The sequence below is a fragment of the Diabrotica undecimpunctata genome, chromosome 1 (genome assembly GCF_040954645.1).
Source record: "Diabrotica undecimpunctata isolate CICGRU chromosome 1, icDiaUnde3, whole genome shotgun sequence".
NCBI classification, from domain to species: Eukaryota; Metazoa; Arthropoda; class Insecta; order Coleoptera; family Chrysomelidae; genus Diabrotica; species Diabrotica undecimpunctata.
Window position 1 is genome coordinate 40,188,826 of NC_092803.1, and position 20,046 is coordinate 40,208,871.

The window sequence follows — 20,046 nt, forward strand, 5'->3', positions numbered from 1 at the left end:
ACCGATCCTGTCTCTGGTTTGGTTATTGCGGCTCCTATACATATATTTCGTCTTATTTTCGTTGATTTGGAGCCCCATATTCTCTGCTTCCTTCTCGAACCTCACGAAAGTCTCCTTCATCCTTAATCATGTGTTTCCTATTAGATCGATATCGTCTGCAAATGCCAGTAGTAAGTTTGGTCCTTCTCGATGAAATACTGTATTCGGTTTTTGGATTCTTGCACTTCTGATTATGTGTTCCAGAGCTAAGTTGAACAGTTGTGGTGAAAGTGCATCTCCCTGTTTTAGTCCATTGTTTATTTTAAATGTCTCTGAGTATTGTTGTCCAACTCCTTACATCGTAACCATTCCATACACATCCGTATCAACCTGGCTAGTTTTTTTGGAAAGCCAATTTCCTGCATCGCTGTCCACAGTTTGGCCCTCCATATTCTATAAAATGCTTATTTAAAATCTATGAACATTTGATGAAGCTCACAATCAAACTCCCAGCATTTTTCCATTATTTGTTTTATTGTGAATATCTGGTCAATGGTAGAGCGGCCCGGTCTAAATCAGCATTGATAATCTCCAACGATTCCTTCTGTATATGTTTTGGTTCTTTCTAGCAGGATGTTAGCAAGGATTTTGTAGGTGGTGTTTAGGAGTGTTATTCCCCGGTAGTTAGTACATTGTTTCTTGTTTCCTTTTTTGTGTATTGGTACAATAACCCCTTATTTCCATTCATCTGGCATTGTTTCTTCCCGCCAAATGTCTTGAATTAGCTTGTATATAGAACTGTACAACGCTTCTTCTCCATGTTTTAAGCACTCTGCGGGTATACCATCGCTACCTGGTGTCTTATTATTTTTAAGTTTTTTAATTGCCTGTATTACTTCTTCATATGTCGGGTATCGGTCTTCTATTTCAGCTGTATGTACCTCTATGTTTGATGTATTTCTTCTAGATTGGTCGTTCAATAGTTGATAGAAGTATTCCTTCCAGGTTTTTAGAATTTCTTTGTCATCAGTGATAAGCTGCCCGCTGTCGTTTTGAAGGAAGTTTCTTGTTCTTGCTTGGTACCCGGTCTTGTTATCTGAAACTCCTTTGAAGAACTCTCTCGCTTGTTTGTTCTTTCTTTTTTCTTCTATATCTCTGATTATTTGTTCCTTATAGTCCATCTTCTTCCTTTTCATTAGTTTTCTTGTCTCTGTTCTTCTTTGTCTATACATTTCATTGTTGCTGTGCGAGGGATTTTGTAGCATGTTCTTTCTAGCCATATTTCTTGCTGTTATGTAGTTAAGGCATTCATAATCGAACCATTTTTCTGTTGTTTTCTTTTTGTATCCTAGTATTTCATCTGATACGCTTGTCAGAGCTAATTTGATATTTTTCCAAGCTGAGTCTATGTTGTTATAGTCTTCTGTCTGTGTTAGAGCGATTTTTATAGCCTTTTGAAATTTCTGTTCTGTCTCCTTATTACGTAGAACTTCGGTATTCCACAATTGTGTTGGTGTATTGTTGTGTGTTTTTTTGGACGCTATTCTTGTCCTTATCTTCGCTTTTACCAGAAAATGATCCGTGTCGCTATCAGCCCCTCTTAGGCTTCTTACGTCTAAAGAGTTACTACCTCTCCTGGCATCTACTAGAACATGATCGATCTGATTTCTTGTAACGCCGTCGTTGGAGACCCATGTTTGTTTCTGTATTTTCTTGTGTTCGAACAATGTCGATTTTATTAGTAGGTTGTAGGACGCTGCAAAGTCTATTAACCTTGTTCCATTATCGTTGCTGACATCGTAAAAACTATGGCTACCTATTGTTGGTTTGTACGCTGCTTCCTTCCCAATCTTTGCATTCAAATCCCCTAAGATAATATACATGTCCTGTTTGGGTAGATTATTTATCAGTTCCTCTAGTTTCTTAAAAAAGTTATCTTTTACTTGCTCTTCCTTTTCCTCTGTAGGTGCATGGGCAGCAACTAGGGAATAGTTATGTTGTTGTCCTTTGAGTCTGATATAACAGAGTCTTTCATTAACGGGTTTGAAAGTTAAGACTGACCCCACAAGACTTTCCCTGACTATAAAACCAGTGCCGAATTGATGTTCCCGTTTGCTTCCGCTGAAAAATATTACTGATTTATTAGTTTTTAGTGTACCTTCTCCAGTCCATCTAGTAAAGCAGTTATGTCCATGTTTCTGGATTCAAGTTCTTTTACCATCTGAGTTAGGGCTCCAGGCCGATATAGGCTTAGTACGTTCCAGGTTCCTATATTCATTGTCCTTTGTCGTCGCTTTTGTCGTCTTAAAAGATCCGTCCTTATCCGAGGCATGTGCTTCGTTTTCATAACTATCTTTTTTTACAAGAAGGAATAGTTAGTCCCTTGCTTAACTCTCATCCTGGACTTGGGACCAGGCAACGGCGAAGTTATCTATTTTTCTATCTTGATCTTTAGTACACTGAGTAGGTAGCTTTTTCTTATTTTTTCGGATTGTACCCAATAATTTTAATTTATGCTCATTAAGTAGTGTTTCGCATAATTCAATAGTGCTGAACCAAATATTGTTAAATATAAACAAAGACAGTATAGACATTAGAATTATATGTAACGTCTATTGGAACCGAACAGCAAAAGTGAAAATTTAAGATAAGCAGCCAGCCGAAGCTAGAACCCTATTCCGAGGAAGATGTTATGTATGTGGAAGGGTTCGGGATAAAGGGACCGGAAAATTCTGTTTCAAACTTGAAAAATGGGTTTGTGGTGACCATTTGAAAGAAATCTGTATAAACTGGCATTAAAATAAGGTTTCGTGAATGTATTACGGTTTACTTGAAACTAAAGTTTTGTTGTAATAATTTTTTGGTTTTATCTTGATAAATACATTGTACTGATTATATTTTCGTAGAAAATAAACTAAGTCAAAAAAAAAATGGCAAATAAAAAAGAGTGATATTTGTCCCCCACGCCACTAAATATGTCATTCTTAGTCACGCCACTAACGAAGGTTGAAGTAAATTGAGGCGATATAATTTCTTTTAGTAATTAATATTCACTGTTCAAAGACAGAAAAGACTAAGCTGAAATGTTACAAATTTATAAAGTTAATAAAGCGGGTCTAAATCTAAATTTTTAGCATCAATATATAATTGAAGTGCTTGAAAACTTGGGTTTTTGTGGAAGAAAAGGTAAATCATTGCAAAATTACACAGCAACGAGAAAATTGACGTAATTTGTAAAACTTTTAAGACACCCTCTCGCAGATTTCACGCACGTAGGTAGACAATGTAAATAATCCGCATCATGAGCAAGACACGAATCCCGATATTGCATACGAAATCTGCAGATCTGAAAAAGCTGATTGAGTTGAGACGACAAGAAAGAACCGTTAAAAATAACCATACCGATAGTGGAATCAAAAGAATCGGTTCCGAAATTATCGAATTTGTTGTGTGTGACGAAATATTATAAAGACTTGAAATATAGCGCATTACAGATTTATTAAGCATTTGGTTTTGGAGAAAATATTGTTCTTTTATTTCAGAAATGAACTTTCTTTATCATGTATTTGTTACTTTTCGTGTGAAAATATTAATAATTTTAAAAGAAAAAGAATATTGTTAAGAAATGATTTTCCATTATATTCCCAAAAAGATAAACAATTAAAAAAACCGAGCGCAACACTTTGGGAGGGCACAAAGAAGTGATTACTTTTTAACACAAGCAAACAATTTGATTAACCCAGTCTGAGAGACTTGCACACCCCTTAGAATGACATTCGGGTATTACAATTCATTAGAGCGAGGTGTATCGATTCGTGTTATTAGGAACTTCTCCATCATGCTCCAATGCTCCAGGCCATCCCTTTCCCCCTGTAGCACTTTGATGCGCGGTAGGGGCACAACTATCAGCCAAATGCTTTTCGTGTGGAAGTCCTGGGTTCAAAAACTCCAACACGATATTCTAACCCGATCAATGCAGGCTAACGTTAGGCGCTTTTTTCCTGCTTTCTCTAGTGACGTATCATCGAATTGAAATTGTTTGCTCGGGCCTCGAGTGTCAGATCTGGGCTGCACCCAGTTTGGCTACTCGGTGTCCGAGGATGTGGGCCCTTGGTGTCCAGGTTTTGGAGTTTTGTTAATTTTTTTGGATGGCTCTTTTCTTTTTGTTAGTATATCTTAATTTTTTTGGTCTTTATTTATTTAATATTTTTTTTAACGTTGTCCTGAAAATAAACATTTAAAATAAAATTTTCAGTGCTGAGTGCTGGGGCTTCTTCTGCTGGTAGAGCTATGAATTATATAGACTTTATGTGTTTACCAGGATTTGCTGTTTTGGTCTTTTGTGCTTCCATCGATGGAACGCATCATATCTTATTATCTTTCGCAGGATCGGGCTTGGGTGATCTCTCAAGTCCTCTGCCATAGAGTTCTTCTGTCTTTGACTTGGATTTTCTCTGACTCTCTTTTCATATATATATTTAGGGATTCTACAATATTCACTGCCTTCCCTCGCTCAACCGTTTCCATCTCTCTCTGTTCCCATCCCTTCCATTCTCCATCGTTTAGTCCTTTCTTACTCATGGCGTCGTCTACTTCGTTCCTGCAGGATTTTCGGGGTCGTCCTCTTTTCCTCCTTCCTATGGAGCTCCATTCGGTTATTCTCTTTATCCATCTGCTGTCGCTAGTTCTTCTTACATGTCCATACCACTTCAGTCTTTTTTGTTTTATATATGTTAGTATGTCTGTTTCTATTGATGTTCTTTGCTTTATTTCGTCATTACTTCTCCTATCCATTCTTGTTACTCTGCAGCATCTTCGCAGGCATTCCATCTCTGTTGCTACTATCTTACTGCTGTTTTTCTTGTTTATGATCCAATTTTCAGCCCCATATGTCATAATACTTCGCACTAATGTTTTATAAATCTACGTTTATGTCTTCATATTTAGGTGTCTATCCCACCATACTGAGTTAAATTGTCGGATTGCTGTTCTTGTTTGTCCTAATCTTTGTGTAATTTCTTCCTCTGTTGTTGCCTTTTTCGTGATTATAAACCCCAGGTATTTGAATTTATCCTTTCCTTTGATTGTTACGTTGTCATCAATCTGTAGATCTTCTATGTCTTCTTCACTTGTAGATAGGTACTCTGTTTTCGCGAGGTTAATATCTAGGCCAGCCTTGGTATATTCTTCTTGTAGTTTCTTCATCATGTAGCTGAGGTCGTTTTGGTCTTGTGCAATCACTACTTGATCGTCTGCAAAACTTAAAGTATATAGGTATTTGTTCCGTACCGGTACTCCCATGCCTTTGCATTTTCTTTTCCATGTAGTCAAGGCTTTCTCTAAGTATATTTTGAATAGGGTTGGATATGTGGGACAACCCTGCAGGAGCCCTTTTGTTGTGGTGAAGTCTCCTATGATTCTTGTTCCCATTTTAATGGACACTTTATTTTCTTTATACAGAGCTTTTGTAGCTTCTATGAGTTCTCTTTTCATCAATTTCTAATAACTTTGTTCCTCGTTCCACATAGTTTTTATTTTCAGTCTCTCTTCTTAAATCTTTTTCGAGATTGTAATCACCCCGGCTCTTTTCCGAATCAAGTCGTTCTTGATACTGTCCCTTCTAACTCAAGGTCCACCGTAACAGTTTCAATGTCATTTTCAATAAACATCATTGTAAAACTATAAATAAAAAGAGCAAAAAAGTAAAAAATAAATCAACACTTTTAAAGAAAACAGTCCAACCTATGACGAATCTGTAATAAAAATAAAACATTAACTAATTATATATCTTTGTAAAAAGAGAGCTACTAATTTAGAGTTTTCGCATAAAAAATTCAAAATAATCCCATAATCCCAATAAATAGTTTACCCAAGAGTAAAGATGGCGAACGGACATTGACTCCGAAACTAATAATCCGCAATCGTTACAACAATTTTAATACATTTTATGATATTCTGGTAGAAAAAGCTTCAGTAGAAAGTTTTTTAAAATTAGTAATTAAAGTTAATCTTAAAGTTTTTAAACGTAAGTGTCAAAATAGTTCGAAAGTGTGATATGAAAATTATAATATATCAATATTTTCCAATTTTATCACGTGTACTTATAACACCAATAAATCACCATTGAATCAAACCACTACAAGTAACGATTGGGTCCTACTCTAACCTGGAGTCAACACGGTGAGATTCCTATCACGTTTAGGCATATTACACACAAAAACGAGTTAAAGAGAGGGTTTTTCTCACCCATTCATAAAGGAACTTACTTAAAAAGGGTTTTGGGAAACACCCCTGAAATTTTAACGTCGCCAGAGAAATATTAAGTTAGTTGGAGCACGGTATGTGTCAAAGAAATCTGTTCTAGAAGTCCTGAATACTGAGCAATTTTGCGGGGACATGCCATGTGCGTTTTACGAAGAGGTTGTTCGGAAATGAGAATGCGTAGGGGTTTATATAGGTTTGAAATTATTTAATTAAATTAAGAAACATAACCTCAAAGAGCTTTGTGAAAAATCTGAACAGAATACCTTCCTGTAAATAAAAGGCAGATAATAATATTCATATATTTTGATGTCTCATTTATCATTTAATAGTTTTTAATTAAATTAACTGACAAACTCTTGTACCAATAATAACTAACTAAATAATTTCTAACTTTTAGTAAACAATAGTACAAGCTTCGTAATAATAGTTTTTACTTTATGTATCGTTATAAACTATTCTAACATCCTCTAGTTTTGTACGTATTTTTTGATTATTATTTGATTATCTCTTATTATCCCCTGAAACATTTTGTCATTTTTTAGGCACGAAAACATTTTTGTATTCCAGACTATAGTCCATTTCCATCATATTGATAGCACATTATGTATGCAAATCCCTAAACTGTTGATACGGGTGACGCAATGAAAAATAAATATTTGTCAACAAGTTTACAGAAGTATATAGGAAAACAATTTTAAATTGAGTATGACCACCAGGTATAAAGGTTGAAGCAGAATAGAGTACAATAGTTTTGAGTGTTACTAATCCCTAAATAAAGTTGCCAGTGTCGGAGTGATGGAGATTAACAGGTACTAATGAATTTGCAAGAAATGTAAGATGTTTATTTTATTGGTTATATATAAAATAATTTGTGGCCGTAACAGGGGCCGATTTGTAAAAAAATGAATAATATTTTAATCAAATTCCATTTCAGATTCACTGCTTTCTTCAGAATCTAAGAAATCTTCAACTCCAATGTTAATTATTACCGGTTCCAGCATTGCATCAGTCATATTATCCTAATTCCACATTTTATTTTGTTCCTTGTGAGTATGACTAACAGCATTTTTCCAATTTTCTGGAGTTACTTTTGATAAGGAATGTTTTAATAATTGTTGTAAGTCTTCTAATTTAAAAGTTTTGTTGTTGCGTCCGACTTCACCCTTTACTTGAGACCATATATTTTCTATCGGATTCAGATCACAGTGGTATGGGGGTAAACGTAAAATAATTACATCACGGTTTAATGCCATTTCATCAATTATATATTTTTTATAAGCTGCTTTATGTTGTCTTACAATAGGTAATAATTCCTTTTTTGTCGAATTCTCCTTGTACTCAATTGCGTGTTTATCCAATCATTCGATTATCTCTCCTTTTTTCCATGCCGTTGTTGGCAATTTTTCTGCTAGTCTTGAATGGTAACTAGCATTATCCATGACTATGACAGAATTTTTTGGAATTAAATCCAACATTTGATCAAAATATTCTTCAAAAACGTCAGCAGTCAGTTCCTCGTGGTAATCTTTGGTTGATTTTGAGGCAAAACTTAATAATCCACCATTGACAAAACCGTATTCGTTTCCAATATGGGTTATTATGAGTCTGCGTCCTTTTCCAACGGGAATATTGTTTATTCCAGTAGATACACCTTCGATGAATGTCTGACGAGAACTTTTCACATTTGTATCAATCCATGTTAAAAAACCATCAAATAAAAAATATATAAACATGAGAGAACTAATGAGAGATGAAGAGCTTAGAACTACATACGGCAACCACATCAACGAGAACCTGAGAAATATACAAGTAAATTGCATAGAGGAAACCTGCGAAAAAATAAAAATGGCTGTAGCCAATGCGGATGAATCAATCGCAAGTAAAATAAAAAGAAATCACAAAAACGAGTGGATGACGGAAGAAATACTTGAGCTAATGGAACAGCGCCGACAGTACAAAATACATCAGAACCAACGTATATACAATGAAACTCAACGTACGATAAGAGCAAAAATTAAAACCGCAAAGGAAATCTGGATGAAAGAGCGTTGTGAAGAATTAGAATCACTACAAGAAAAGGGGGGCAGCTTTGGACTACACAAAAAGGTTAAAGGAATTTCGAATATATACAAGAAACACCACGAGACAAACCTGAAAAATGATCAAGGCGACTACGTACATACCCAGGAAGAACTAGCTAAAATCTGGACAGATTATGCTTCGTCCCTCTTTGCAGACAACAGACCGAATCTGCCAACTACTAACCTATCTACAGAAACTTTGTCCGGTCCTCCGATTATTCGCGCCGAGGTGGAGTACGCTATAAAAATAGCAAAACTGGGCAAGGCCCCTGGACCGGATGACATTACTACGGAAGCCCTAAAACTGTTGGATGATGACAACATCGACACTCTGGTAACAATCTTCAATGCCATATATGACACCGGCCACATTCCAACGGATTGGCTTTGTTCAACCTTCATAATGATCCCTAAATCACAAAGAGCGACAAGGTGCAAGGACCACAGACTGATTAGCTTGATGAGTCATTTACTTAAAATACGCATACGCATACTCCACACAAGAATGTTCAGAAAACTAGAAGAGCTGAGCGGCGAGACACAATTTGGTTTCAAGAAGGGACTCGGGACGCGCGAAGCATCATTCTGCTTGAATACCCTGGTACAAAACTGTATGGACCAACGAAAAGATATAGTCATCACATTCCTCGACTACGAAAAAGCTTTTGACACCGTAAAACACGATGAAATAATAAAAATGCTACACAATGCTGATATTGATGAGAAAGATATAAGAGTTATCCAGAATCTCTATTGGAATCAAAAGGCACGTGTGAGGCTGAACAAATCAACAAACACAGAGGAATTCGAAATTTTACGAGGGGTGCGACAGGGGTGTATTTTGTCTCCTATGCTGTTCAACCTCTATGTGGAGAATGTTTTTGCAGAGGCACTTGAAGGCACTGATTGTGGTATAAAGGTCAACGGGTACCCGATAAATAACATTCGTTACGCTGACGACACCGCAATAATCACAGATAACGAACATGATATGCAGTTGATACTAAATAAAATAAACACCACAGGAAAAACATATGGCCTAAAGATAAATGCTGGAAAAACAAAATGCATGACAATAAGAAAGGGCGCATTTTTCAGAGTACAACTGCACGTAGATAATGCTCCAATCGAGCAAGTGAAAACATTCAAATACTTGGGAATGATGGTGAATGACCAATTGTAACCGCAATCTTTCCTTCAATCTCCGTTACAGAATGGTTAAGTGCTATGTATGGTCCATATTGTTATACGGCATGGAGACATGGACGTTGAAAATATCTTCCATTAACAAGTTGGAAGCCTTCGAAATGTGGACCTTGCGAAGAATGTTCCGCATACCATGGACAGATAGGGTGAGAAACGAGGAAGTCCTAAGAAGAGCAAATACTGAGAGAGAATTGCTCAGCTTGATCAAGGCACGAAAGATTGGATACCTGGGCCATATCCTGAGAGGGGAAAAATACGCAATCCCTCAACTAATTATCCAAGGAAAGATTGAGGGCAAGAGAGGAGTAGGTCGCAAACAAATGTCGTGGCTGCGAAATATAAAGAACTGGACAGGCGTAACTAACACTGGCGAACTTTTGCATGCCGCAAAAGACAGACGTCTGACCTTAAGATAATTCGCCAACGCACTATAGGTGCACGGCACCATAAGAAGAAGAATCAACCCATAGATATGGTACAGTATGACCTTCATTTAGCCAAGTCTCGTCCAAATAAAAAATTGTTTTCCCTTCTTCACGGTACTTTTTAATAGTTCTTAGATAATCTCGTCTCCAACATACAATGTAATCTTTTTCAATTAAAACAGATTTTTTCTTCTATTCTTTTGTCAACGAAATCCCATCTCTCTCAATAGTCCCCATAATTTCTTGTTGCTAATGATTGGTAACTCTTCGTTTTCTCTAATTAATGTTTGGATTTTGTCCAATGTTGGAAATTCTTTAAAAAAAAATGAGTGGACGCTGCGTCTTATCATGTTTTTATGTATTTCTTCAATTTCCAAGGGTTTACTCCCTCCACTCTTCTTGGGAGATGAAACAGTTCCTCCTTTTCTTTCTTTAGGAATCTATTGTTGCTTCTCCAACCCTGTCATATTTGAACACATGTCAACGATTTCATCGAACATTACTTAAAGGGCGTTGATGTACAAGTGCATCGTGTACATTTAATATTATATTTTTCTCTCTTAAACTAAAGGCACCTTTAAAACAACACTAAACCGGGATGAAACCTGTTGTCGACGTCATTTTTAAATGCAAATAACAAAATATCGACAGGTAAAAACGTAGGTAGGTAAGACATGAACAATGTACATCTACAAACTAAATGGAAAATGCAAACAATTTCTAATTTATATTGGCATAAGCTGTAATGTTGCATAAAAACTACTTAAACTATCATTAGTGAAGCCTTATCAGTAATTCCAGGTAATCGTTCAAAGAAGGTATTCTTTTTGTGTCAGGCGATAACTTGCATAGAAAACAATAATCACCTTTAAATTACTGTTTACATTAATTTATTTCGTGAAATAGTGAATTCTCTCGTTAATCACCAGTGTATAATTAACAATAATCGTGTGGCATATATACCGACGTTTTTTACGCACAAAAAAAGTATAGTGAGATTAGTGGACACTTATTTTACCAAAGATTTTTTAAAAGACAATGAATTGTTGACGACATCTTAAAATATAAATTTTTTTTATTTATTTCAAAACAAGTATAGGGTGACGCCTATGGTTTTTTGACCTGTTGAGAATTTGCATACATAATGTGCTATCAATATGATGGAAAAGGACTATAGTAAAATTTTGGTATTAAAAGAAATTTTTAGTTGTTTCTTTGGAATATAACATTTGCAATAAAGAAATCAAGTAATTAATAAAAATAATCTTTGTTGTGTATACCCAAAATATAAAATAACGTGTTTACATGTTATGTTACTTCTTAAAAGTTGAACATGGATTAAAAAATTGGTATCTGACATTGACAGATGTCATTTTGCAGGTATCTTAAAATAAAAGTGGTTCAGGTTCGTATCTTCAATATCTGCCATAGTGCATTTAAAAACAACTCAATTTATTAAACTATGATACATATTGGAAAGATCTTTGATGTCAGTATTATTATTGATAGAATTTGGATCTTCTTCATGTGAATCATCTCCAATATGCATCTTTTGTTGTAATTATGTTCTTTTTCCAAAATCTGTACATTTTCAAAATCAAAAGAATGGCTATATTTTAGAGAATGTTTGGCTAGTGTTATTGCAACAACTCCTCTATGCAAGTATTAGTGTGTTTGCCCAATATATGTTGAAGTCTTTACAATAAATTTTATAAATAACATTTGACTGATGACCTTGGGTTTAAATTTTGAGAAATATTTCCAGATGTTTTTGATGATTTATGTCCAACATTAATATCGTACTTTGCCAACATTTTTGACATTTGTTCAGAAAATCCATTAATGCATGGTAAGGATATATAGTATTTGTTTGAGTTATTGACATTATTATTATTATTATTATTATTATTATTATTTACGTCAAAGATCTTTCTAATATGACATTAAGTGTAAACATGAAGTATGACTGAGTATCTCGTACCCACTTTAGTTAATTTATTCCCCGGTACAATTATTCTTGGAGGTTTTGATAAAAGTTTATGGTTTCAAGAGGATGGTGCCCCTCCGCATTATGCTTTAGATGTTCGAAGGTACCTAAACGAAATTTTTCCGAGCAGATGGATTGTACGACGTGAACATATTGAATGGCCAGCGAGGTCGCCAGACCTCAAGCCTTTGGATTATTTTATGTGGGGTCATTTAAAGAATGTTATTTATAAAACGAAACCTGCAAATATTGGAAACTTAAAAACAAGAATTCGTAAAGAAATAAACAATATTTCTCAAGAAAGCATAAATAAAGTTCTACAAGAATTTGTACAACGTGTGGGTTACTGTCATATACAACAAGGGCTACAATTCGAACATTTAAGATTAAGTCATGTATTAATTACTGGATTACTTTCAAGTTATTTATTATAATTTATTTATAATTTATTAATATTATAAATCAATAAAAATTAATTTTCTAAGCGCATATCTTTCAAATTATATCCGTTAGACACCCAGTATTATACTTTTTGGAATCAGCTCATTTTTATCGATCTAAAAATGTCCTTAAATACAGGGTGTTACGTTAAAAAAAAGAGCCGATTCTATAATGAAATTTTATTCTAAAATATATCTTATGAACATTAAATTTAAAAATCGACGTGTTTTCGATTTTTTAAAAAAGGTTTTTCATTTAGGAAATATCGAATAGGTATATTCCATACTTTACGGACACACTGTATATATATAAATAGATAATATATAGTATATAGTATATTATAGTATATATATTAAACTATACCTAAATGTTTTATAGGTTTTTTCAAAACTATAATTTTTGATATATGATTGCATTTGAAAGTGTTTCTTACATCTCAGAGCTCAATATTCTCGTCATCATCAAGAAAATGATTTATTACGAGTTCTGAAAAGTGCAGAATCGTGACATGTATGTATTATTAGCCAGCAATGAGTGGGTAACTAAGTAATCTCGTTGTTCTACAAATGAAAAATCGCTTTGGTTCTGAAAGTAAAACCACGATAGGGACTAATGTGTAAGTTTCAAATTTCACTTTTCTTTTGGTACTTTCTCTTCATGAAGGTTTGCGGTTAGATTTTCGTGCGTTGATCTCTCAAGGATTTTAATACGTTTTAAATATTTCAATAAAACGAAGTATTTTAATAATATAATTAAAAAAGATGTTTAAACTTGAACGAATCTAGCAGCAGGTCTAGCTGACAAGTAGACTGATATAAATTTTTTATTTTCATTGATTTTTTATTCCTCCTAACAGAGCTTCAACTTCTATCTCTGGGATTTCGCTTTTTAATGCTTTTTGATCTTTCTTCGTTACCTGAGGTCTACAATAGGACAGAGTCCAATTAATTATGTTACAAAACCTATTTCAGAAACGTATGTAAAAAAAAAAGTTTTCAAACCTACAGAGATATTTAGATTTATAAGGTTTTATTCCGTTTATTATTATAGTAATTCAGAGAATTAAATGGCATTTGGAATGGCTGGAATAACAAATCGATAATTGCTTTGTTTGCAAAACTAATAGTCCAGTTGTCAGAGGGTTGACCTCTAAAAATCATACGAACAAGCTGAATTTTGTCGACAATAATAATTTTAGGACCCCAAAAAAGATGCAAAAAAGTTTACTACTTTTACCCCCGTGCTTCCTTCTAAAATCCCCCTCGTAAGGGGATAGAAACGAAAAAAATTAATTTACCAAGAATCTGTACGTTGTAGAAAATATAGCTGAGATAATTTTAAACAAAAATGGTTATTAGCACTTTTTGTGTAGAATAAACCATTCTCTCAGAAACAACGCTTGCAGCGACCCTCGATTTGGAATATCAGTTACTCGTGCGAATTCAATGTTCAATAAAATTTGTATCGGTTCGAAGGTAAAAATTCGATATCTTTTGATCCTATCGACAAAAGTGACCTATCGACAAAAATCAATATGCGCTTTAAAGGTAAAGAGTACGGCTTTCGTACGCAGTTTTTGTATTTTGCCGCAAATAAACCTCAGTTTGTATAAAAATGCTAAATAAATAAACGTGGCGCGATATTTGCCATTTTTTATGAATCTCGTGAGATCAATAAAATTGATTACTTTCATTGAAAAGTCATAGTAAAACTTAAACTTTTAGATATTATTCTTTAAAACCGGCGACATGAAATTTAAATCTTCGTCGAGACAACAAATATGAGGCATTTGAAATATGAATAAAATACACAGAATTTAATGTTTTTCATTACAAACGATTGCACGTTACGAGAAATGCATCCGAGAAAACGGTTTATGGGTGTAGTTTATAGCAGAAGTTTGGTTTTTTTTTTGAAAAACTTACTAGTGTAATCGAAAAAAAAAGTTTTAAACGTTTTAGATCGTTTTTTATGTGAAAGTTTAAATTCAGCATTTTTAAGCATATTTCAAATGCCTCACATTGGTTCGCAATACTCAAAATTAAAATTTTATGCTATATGCTCGAGTAATCGAAAATTTATAGTGCCCAGTTAATAAAAGGTATATATCGTATTGATCTCATGAGAATCATAAAAATGGCAAAAATCTCGACACGTTTATTTATTTAACACCTTTATAAAATCTGAGTTTATTAACGGCAAAATACAAAAACTGTATACGCAAGCTGAACTCTTTACCTTTAAAACGCATCATGATATTTGTCGATAGGACACTTGAATCCAACGATTTCGAATTTTTCCCGTCAAGCTGATACAAATTTTATTGAACATTGAATTCGAGCGCGTAATTGACATTCAAAATCGACGGTCGCTTCAAGCGTTGTTTCTGAGAGAACGGTTCATTCTACGCAAAAAGTGATAATAACTATTTTTGTTTAAAATTATCTCAGCTACATTTTTTATTTGAAATATTCTTTTCTACGACACACAGATTCTTGGTAAATTGATTTTTTTGCATTTTTAATCTCCTTACGAGGGAGATTTCAAAGAGAAGCCCAGGGGTAAAAGTGGTAAATTTTTTGCATCTGTTTTGAGGTCCTAAAATTAACATTCTGGGTAAAATTCAGCTTAAACGTATGATTTTTAGAGGTTCAGTGGTATTTTCGTCTATGACGACTGGAGTATAAACCATACGCTATTTTTTTTAAAGGAAAGAAAAATGAATTATTTGGTCCAATAAATTATATTTTATTTTTAAAACTTTACAAAATTTGGTATGATTATAGTCAAACTGAATCACATTGAAAAATTCTTTTTTTTTTTGTCATAGCGCTAGAATACAAATAGTATCTTGTAAATCTTGTAGCATTTTTGTTTCACCATGTATGTCAAAAAACACCGAAAAAGATTTTTAATCTTTTTACGTCTCTGAGATTGTTAATGTAAACATTTTTAGTCTGTTTATAATAATACAAATTGCTTTTTCTTTTGATCTTGATTCCGCCTAAACATTTTACGCAGAAAACAAATAACAACCTTTCCACTTCGGTTGGTGGGAAATTGTGTGCTGGCAAGAGAATAATTTTGGAAGGATGAGGTCACTTCTTGGTGAACCGGCTGCTCAGAGCAGTTGATTTCATTGTTTGTTTCCGGATTTTGTCATCGGTAATTCGTTAGTATAGCAAGATGATTTAAACTTAAAATGTTATGTGGCAGTCTTTGTATAGTGAGTTAGTTAGTCACCAGTTTGATGGAAGCTGTTTTCTTTGTTAAGGAATTTAATATTAACGTCATGAACGCTGAGTAAGCCGTTTTAAGTGAAAAATAAGCAGCCAAGTTTTGAAGAATACATATTTTAACAAACTTTTTTTAATATTTTCAAAAGAAATAATTAGTCAGTGAAGTGATTGCTTTTGTTAAATTTTTCTAAATAAACATTTATCTTTATTATACTAAGATTTGCTCTCATTTTAGTTTAAAGGTTTATAAATAAATATAAGTTTTATGGATCAGCTAATTGTCGTATTTTAGTTTTTTTGAAATAAAATTAACCTTGATAATTATTTAATAATTTGGAAAAGTTGGGTAGTTTCATTTTGACATATGACAGTTAGTACACCTATTCTGTGATTCGGTACATAAACATATTTTTAAAGTCTATTTTGTTGACAAACATAGTTTGAGTTCTGTTTTGTTATAAAGTCCAATTTAATGTAAGTTTAAAAGTAAATCTTTTTTGTTTCTCTTTACCGCATGAGTTTAAAATTATTTCTCTTAAAAAGATATTCACCCTTCAAATTTTTTAGAAGAGAAAAACTTTTCTTTCTAACCAGCAAGAGGTTTTTTTTAACGGCTTCTATTTTAAATAGTTTAGGAATCTTCTTGTATAGTGTTGCCCAGGACATCTCTGAGTAATTTTTTGATTTGTTTTTTATTTAGTCCTCCCAGTTCTTCCCAAATAAAGGAATCCTTATCCATTTGGGATCAATATAGGGGGTTAAATATTCTTCTTCTTCATGTCCGTGTCCTTTCAGAACGTTGGTTACCATCATACCTATCTTAATTTTATTTACTGCCACCCTAAATAGCATGCTTATATCAACACCATACCAATCTCGCAAGTTCTTCAACCATGAGATTCTTCTTCGTCCTGGATTGCGTTTGCCTTTTTTTTTTCTTGCATGATATTTTGTAGCAACCTATATTTGGGACGTCTCATTACATGTCCGAAATACTCCAGCTTTTTCTGCTTGATGCTTTTATGATCTCAGTAGTCTTGCTGAGACGTTCTAGTATTGTGGAGTTTCGAATCTTCTCCACCCAGGAAACTTTTAAAATTCTTCTATAGCACTACATTTCGAAAGTCATCAACGTACCATAACCAGCAGGTAGGTTTGAGATTTGATGAGGACAGCGATGTTGTTTCAAAAAGTTCCATGTAAATGTCAGCTATTACGGGAGAAAGGGGAATTCCATTGGGGTACCTTTGATTTGACAATAGAACTGATTTTAAAATGAAAAGTATGTATTATACATGCAGTGTTATATAAAAGATAATGTATCTTAACTGATTTGATGTTTAGAGTTTAAGATGGAAATGGTTTCATCACTAGAAATGTTGTTAAATAAAGAAACAATGTCAAAACTAACTAGTATATCTGAGTGTGAAAGAAAAATGTTTTTCAGAAGATAAATGAAATAGAAAGAATTTTTGACAAAGGACGAGGCGTTTTCGGCTAATGGTTGTAAGGATAAGGTGAGATGTTTCGCCAATTTCTGAGTGGAGCAGTTGTATACACTGACGATAGGTCTAAGGGGGACACTGAGCTTATGGATTTTTAGCAGACAGCATATTCTTGAAATCCAGAATGATTTTTCCCTGGCTATAGGAGATTTTTTTATGTCTGGAGGTATAATGGACTTTATTTATGATGGATTTGGTCGTTTTTTCAATATAGGTGGTGGGATCGTTTGAGACGCATTTGTATTATGTCGAATTGAGAAGCTTAAACATTTTGTCAAAATAATTAGAAGAGTTGAGAATGACGGTGGCAATATCTTTGTCAGAGGTTATATTAAATTGTTACAGCATAAGTTTTAAATAATCTTCACTTTGAGAAAGTGGTATTGCATCGCCTGCATAGCAGATTATTTTAAATTATTTCTTTCCCATTTGGTATTCTTTTTTAGTTTTTACTTTTTTATTATTTCATCCCTAATTAGGTTGAACAACAGATGACTCAGGAAATCTCCTTGTCTTATCGCAGTGCCAGCTTTAATAGTCAGTTAAATCTTCTGTTTTTCTAGTTTTACTTTTATTATGTTGTTTTGGTAGATATACTTGATCGTTTTAATTATTCCTGGAGATATCTCTCTTGCATACACTAAGTCGATAATGTCCGTTAATGTGACAGTGTGGGTGGTAAATCAGTAAAGATTAATAAGTAACTAAAATTATAGAAAAACTTGGTTAAAAAACTTGATTCAAAATTATCTTTTAATTATTAACAAATATTTAAAAAAACGTGATCTATAAAAATTAATTAGATATACAAACCTATTTTTAATAGCGTTCCTTACAAGTCCGCATACTTTACTAATTCAATAGACAACTAATTCGGTAGATAATCTTGAATTTCAAAATGTAGTAAATATACCGTCTTTCTTTTCTTCATAACAAAATAAGGTATCTAGGTGAAAATTGTCAATATTGACCAAATAGCGTACTGATTAGTAAAGCTGGCCACTAAAACTTCTAATAAACTCTACATAGATATGAATTTATTTAAGGTAATTAATTTACTCAAAAATGTTTTATAATCAATAGCAATCGTATACAAATAAACGAAAAACAAAATTTTTAACGTGTAAAATCAATGTTGTATTGTGCTTACTCACTAAATACATGAGAACAGGTGCAATAAACAATTATTCAGTGAAAGTGGTAGTAGCCACGGACAAAAGCGAAAAATTCCAACAAAGTAACAAAGTGTTATTTATTAGTTTTAATATTACCAAGCCATTTAATAACAGATAATATCCAGTGAAATTGGGTAGGATCTTGGAATAAACTGAAATGATCGTTCAATATTCCGTCGTAGGATACATGAAGGACGACGGTTTTTGATCAATACCTAAAATCAAGTGTAGGAGCTCTTATCAGATCAATACTTTGGATTGAACTCGGTTCGTTATCATTATGTACTGTTTTATACCTTTGCCGCTTTTCTATCTCCAGCACGCTTCGATGGTAGTGGTAGCTTGTCAGTGGGAGTGCTAGCATACAGGAAGATGGCAAGCCAGTGATAAATGCTGGCAGTGCCATCACTACAGTTTGAATTTGGTGAGCAGATTCTTTATTACTAATATTATCAGTACATAGCGGTGCACATATATGCTTTTTACAAACAATTGAAAGATTTCATCTTTCTTGATATAGAAAGTTAAAATAATTGTTCCCTAGGTAGTAGATTTTATTATTTTTTTATAAAGATAAACTCTAGTATTATCATATCTGATCATCTAACCTTTATCTTCTCTCTGAAGACTTTCGTGACTTCTATGTTTCTTCGTTTTCTCCTACTTTGTCTATTGAATAACACAAGTATTAATAAAATCTACTGAGTATGGAGAAGCCAGCAAGTATGTTTTAGATTTGGATATGGCATTTTTTAACCTTCCATTACTCGCGTACGGTATGTCAGACCGGACCTGTAACTAGTTTCCAGTAATTCTGACTGTAGTGGGGATATGGAATTGCTGCTCCATACAAGATACTATAAATAACAAGGTAGGGCCTTCCCGTAGCCCAAAATCGGTCATGTTAGCGCATGACGTAATTTTAAAGTTGAATTTAAATTCTTGTTAAAGTTAAATGGCATTTGTATGCATTCTGTGATCAAATTATTCAGTTATCAAAACAATATTAAACGATTTTGTTCTGTTATTTGTTTATAAAAGACAAGAACAATATAATATTAAAAAAATTATAAGAAATAACTAGACAAAAATAAGTTTAAGAGGTTTAATAATTACAATAATAGTACACATAAGGATATCTCATGGTTATTACATTAGGTTTACTTTCGTCGCCCGTTGTCGGATCGATTTGGTCATCATGGTGTAGGGTTGACAAAAGAACATGTTTTTTTGGTTTTGGTATATAGGACAATATCGTCATATCTTTGGTAAATCCAAACATAGTTGATTTTGGAGGTGTATCGTTGAATAAAAATTCGGTTGGGATATGCCTTTTGTTTTTCCGTAGGGTGCCTACAATTGTTAGACTATGATTTGTCAGTAAGTTTTGTGCGACAATTGATGTAAACCAATTGTCCATTGTGACATTCCGTTGGATTTGGAGATTGGTTTGCAAAGCCGCTCAACCACATCGTAGGCTGCAGAACTGATAGAATATGGACCTGGTGGTTGTGTACCGGCATAGATTTCTAATTGATAAGTATAGAAAGTGCAAGAATCTACCAAAGAATATACCTTCAGACCATATCGGTCCGGTTTGTTTGGAAGGTATATTCTAAAACTACAGCGACCTCTAAAGCCTAAAAGCATCTTATCGACAGTGACATATTGGCCAATGGTATAATATTTTTGAAAATTTTCAACTATATCCTCGAATACGACTCTAACTGCTGCAAGTTTGTCT

The 20,046-nt window shown here is 33.6% G+C and overlaps 1 protein-coding gene across 1 annotated transcript; it reads right to left on the reverse strand.

The window, feature by feature from the left end:
• Window positions 1-713: 713 nt before the first annotated feature.
• LOC140441249 (uncharacterized) lies at window positions 714-18,708 on the reverse strand. The gene is made up of 2 exons (XM_072531888.1): window positions 18,518-18,708; window positions 714-2,100 (listed from the first exon to the last, which is right to left on the reverse strand). Exons 1-2 carry the CDS (start codon window positions 18,706-18,708, stop codon window positions 714-716), a joined length of 1,578 nt encoding a protein of 525 aa, XP_072387989.1.
• Window positions 18,709-20,046: the final 1,338 nt, after the last annotated feature.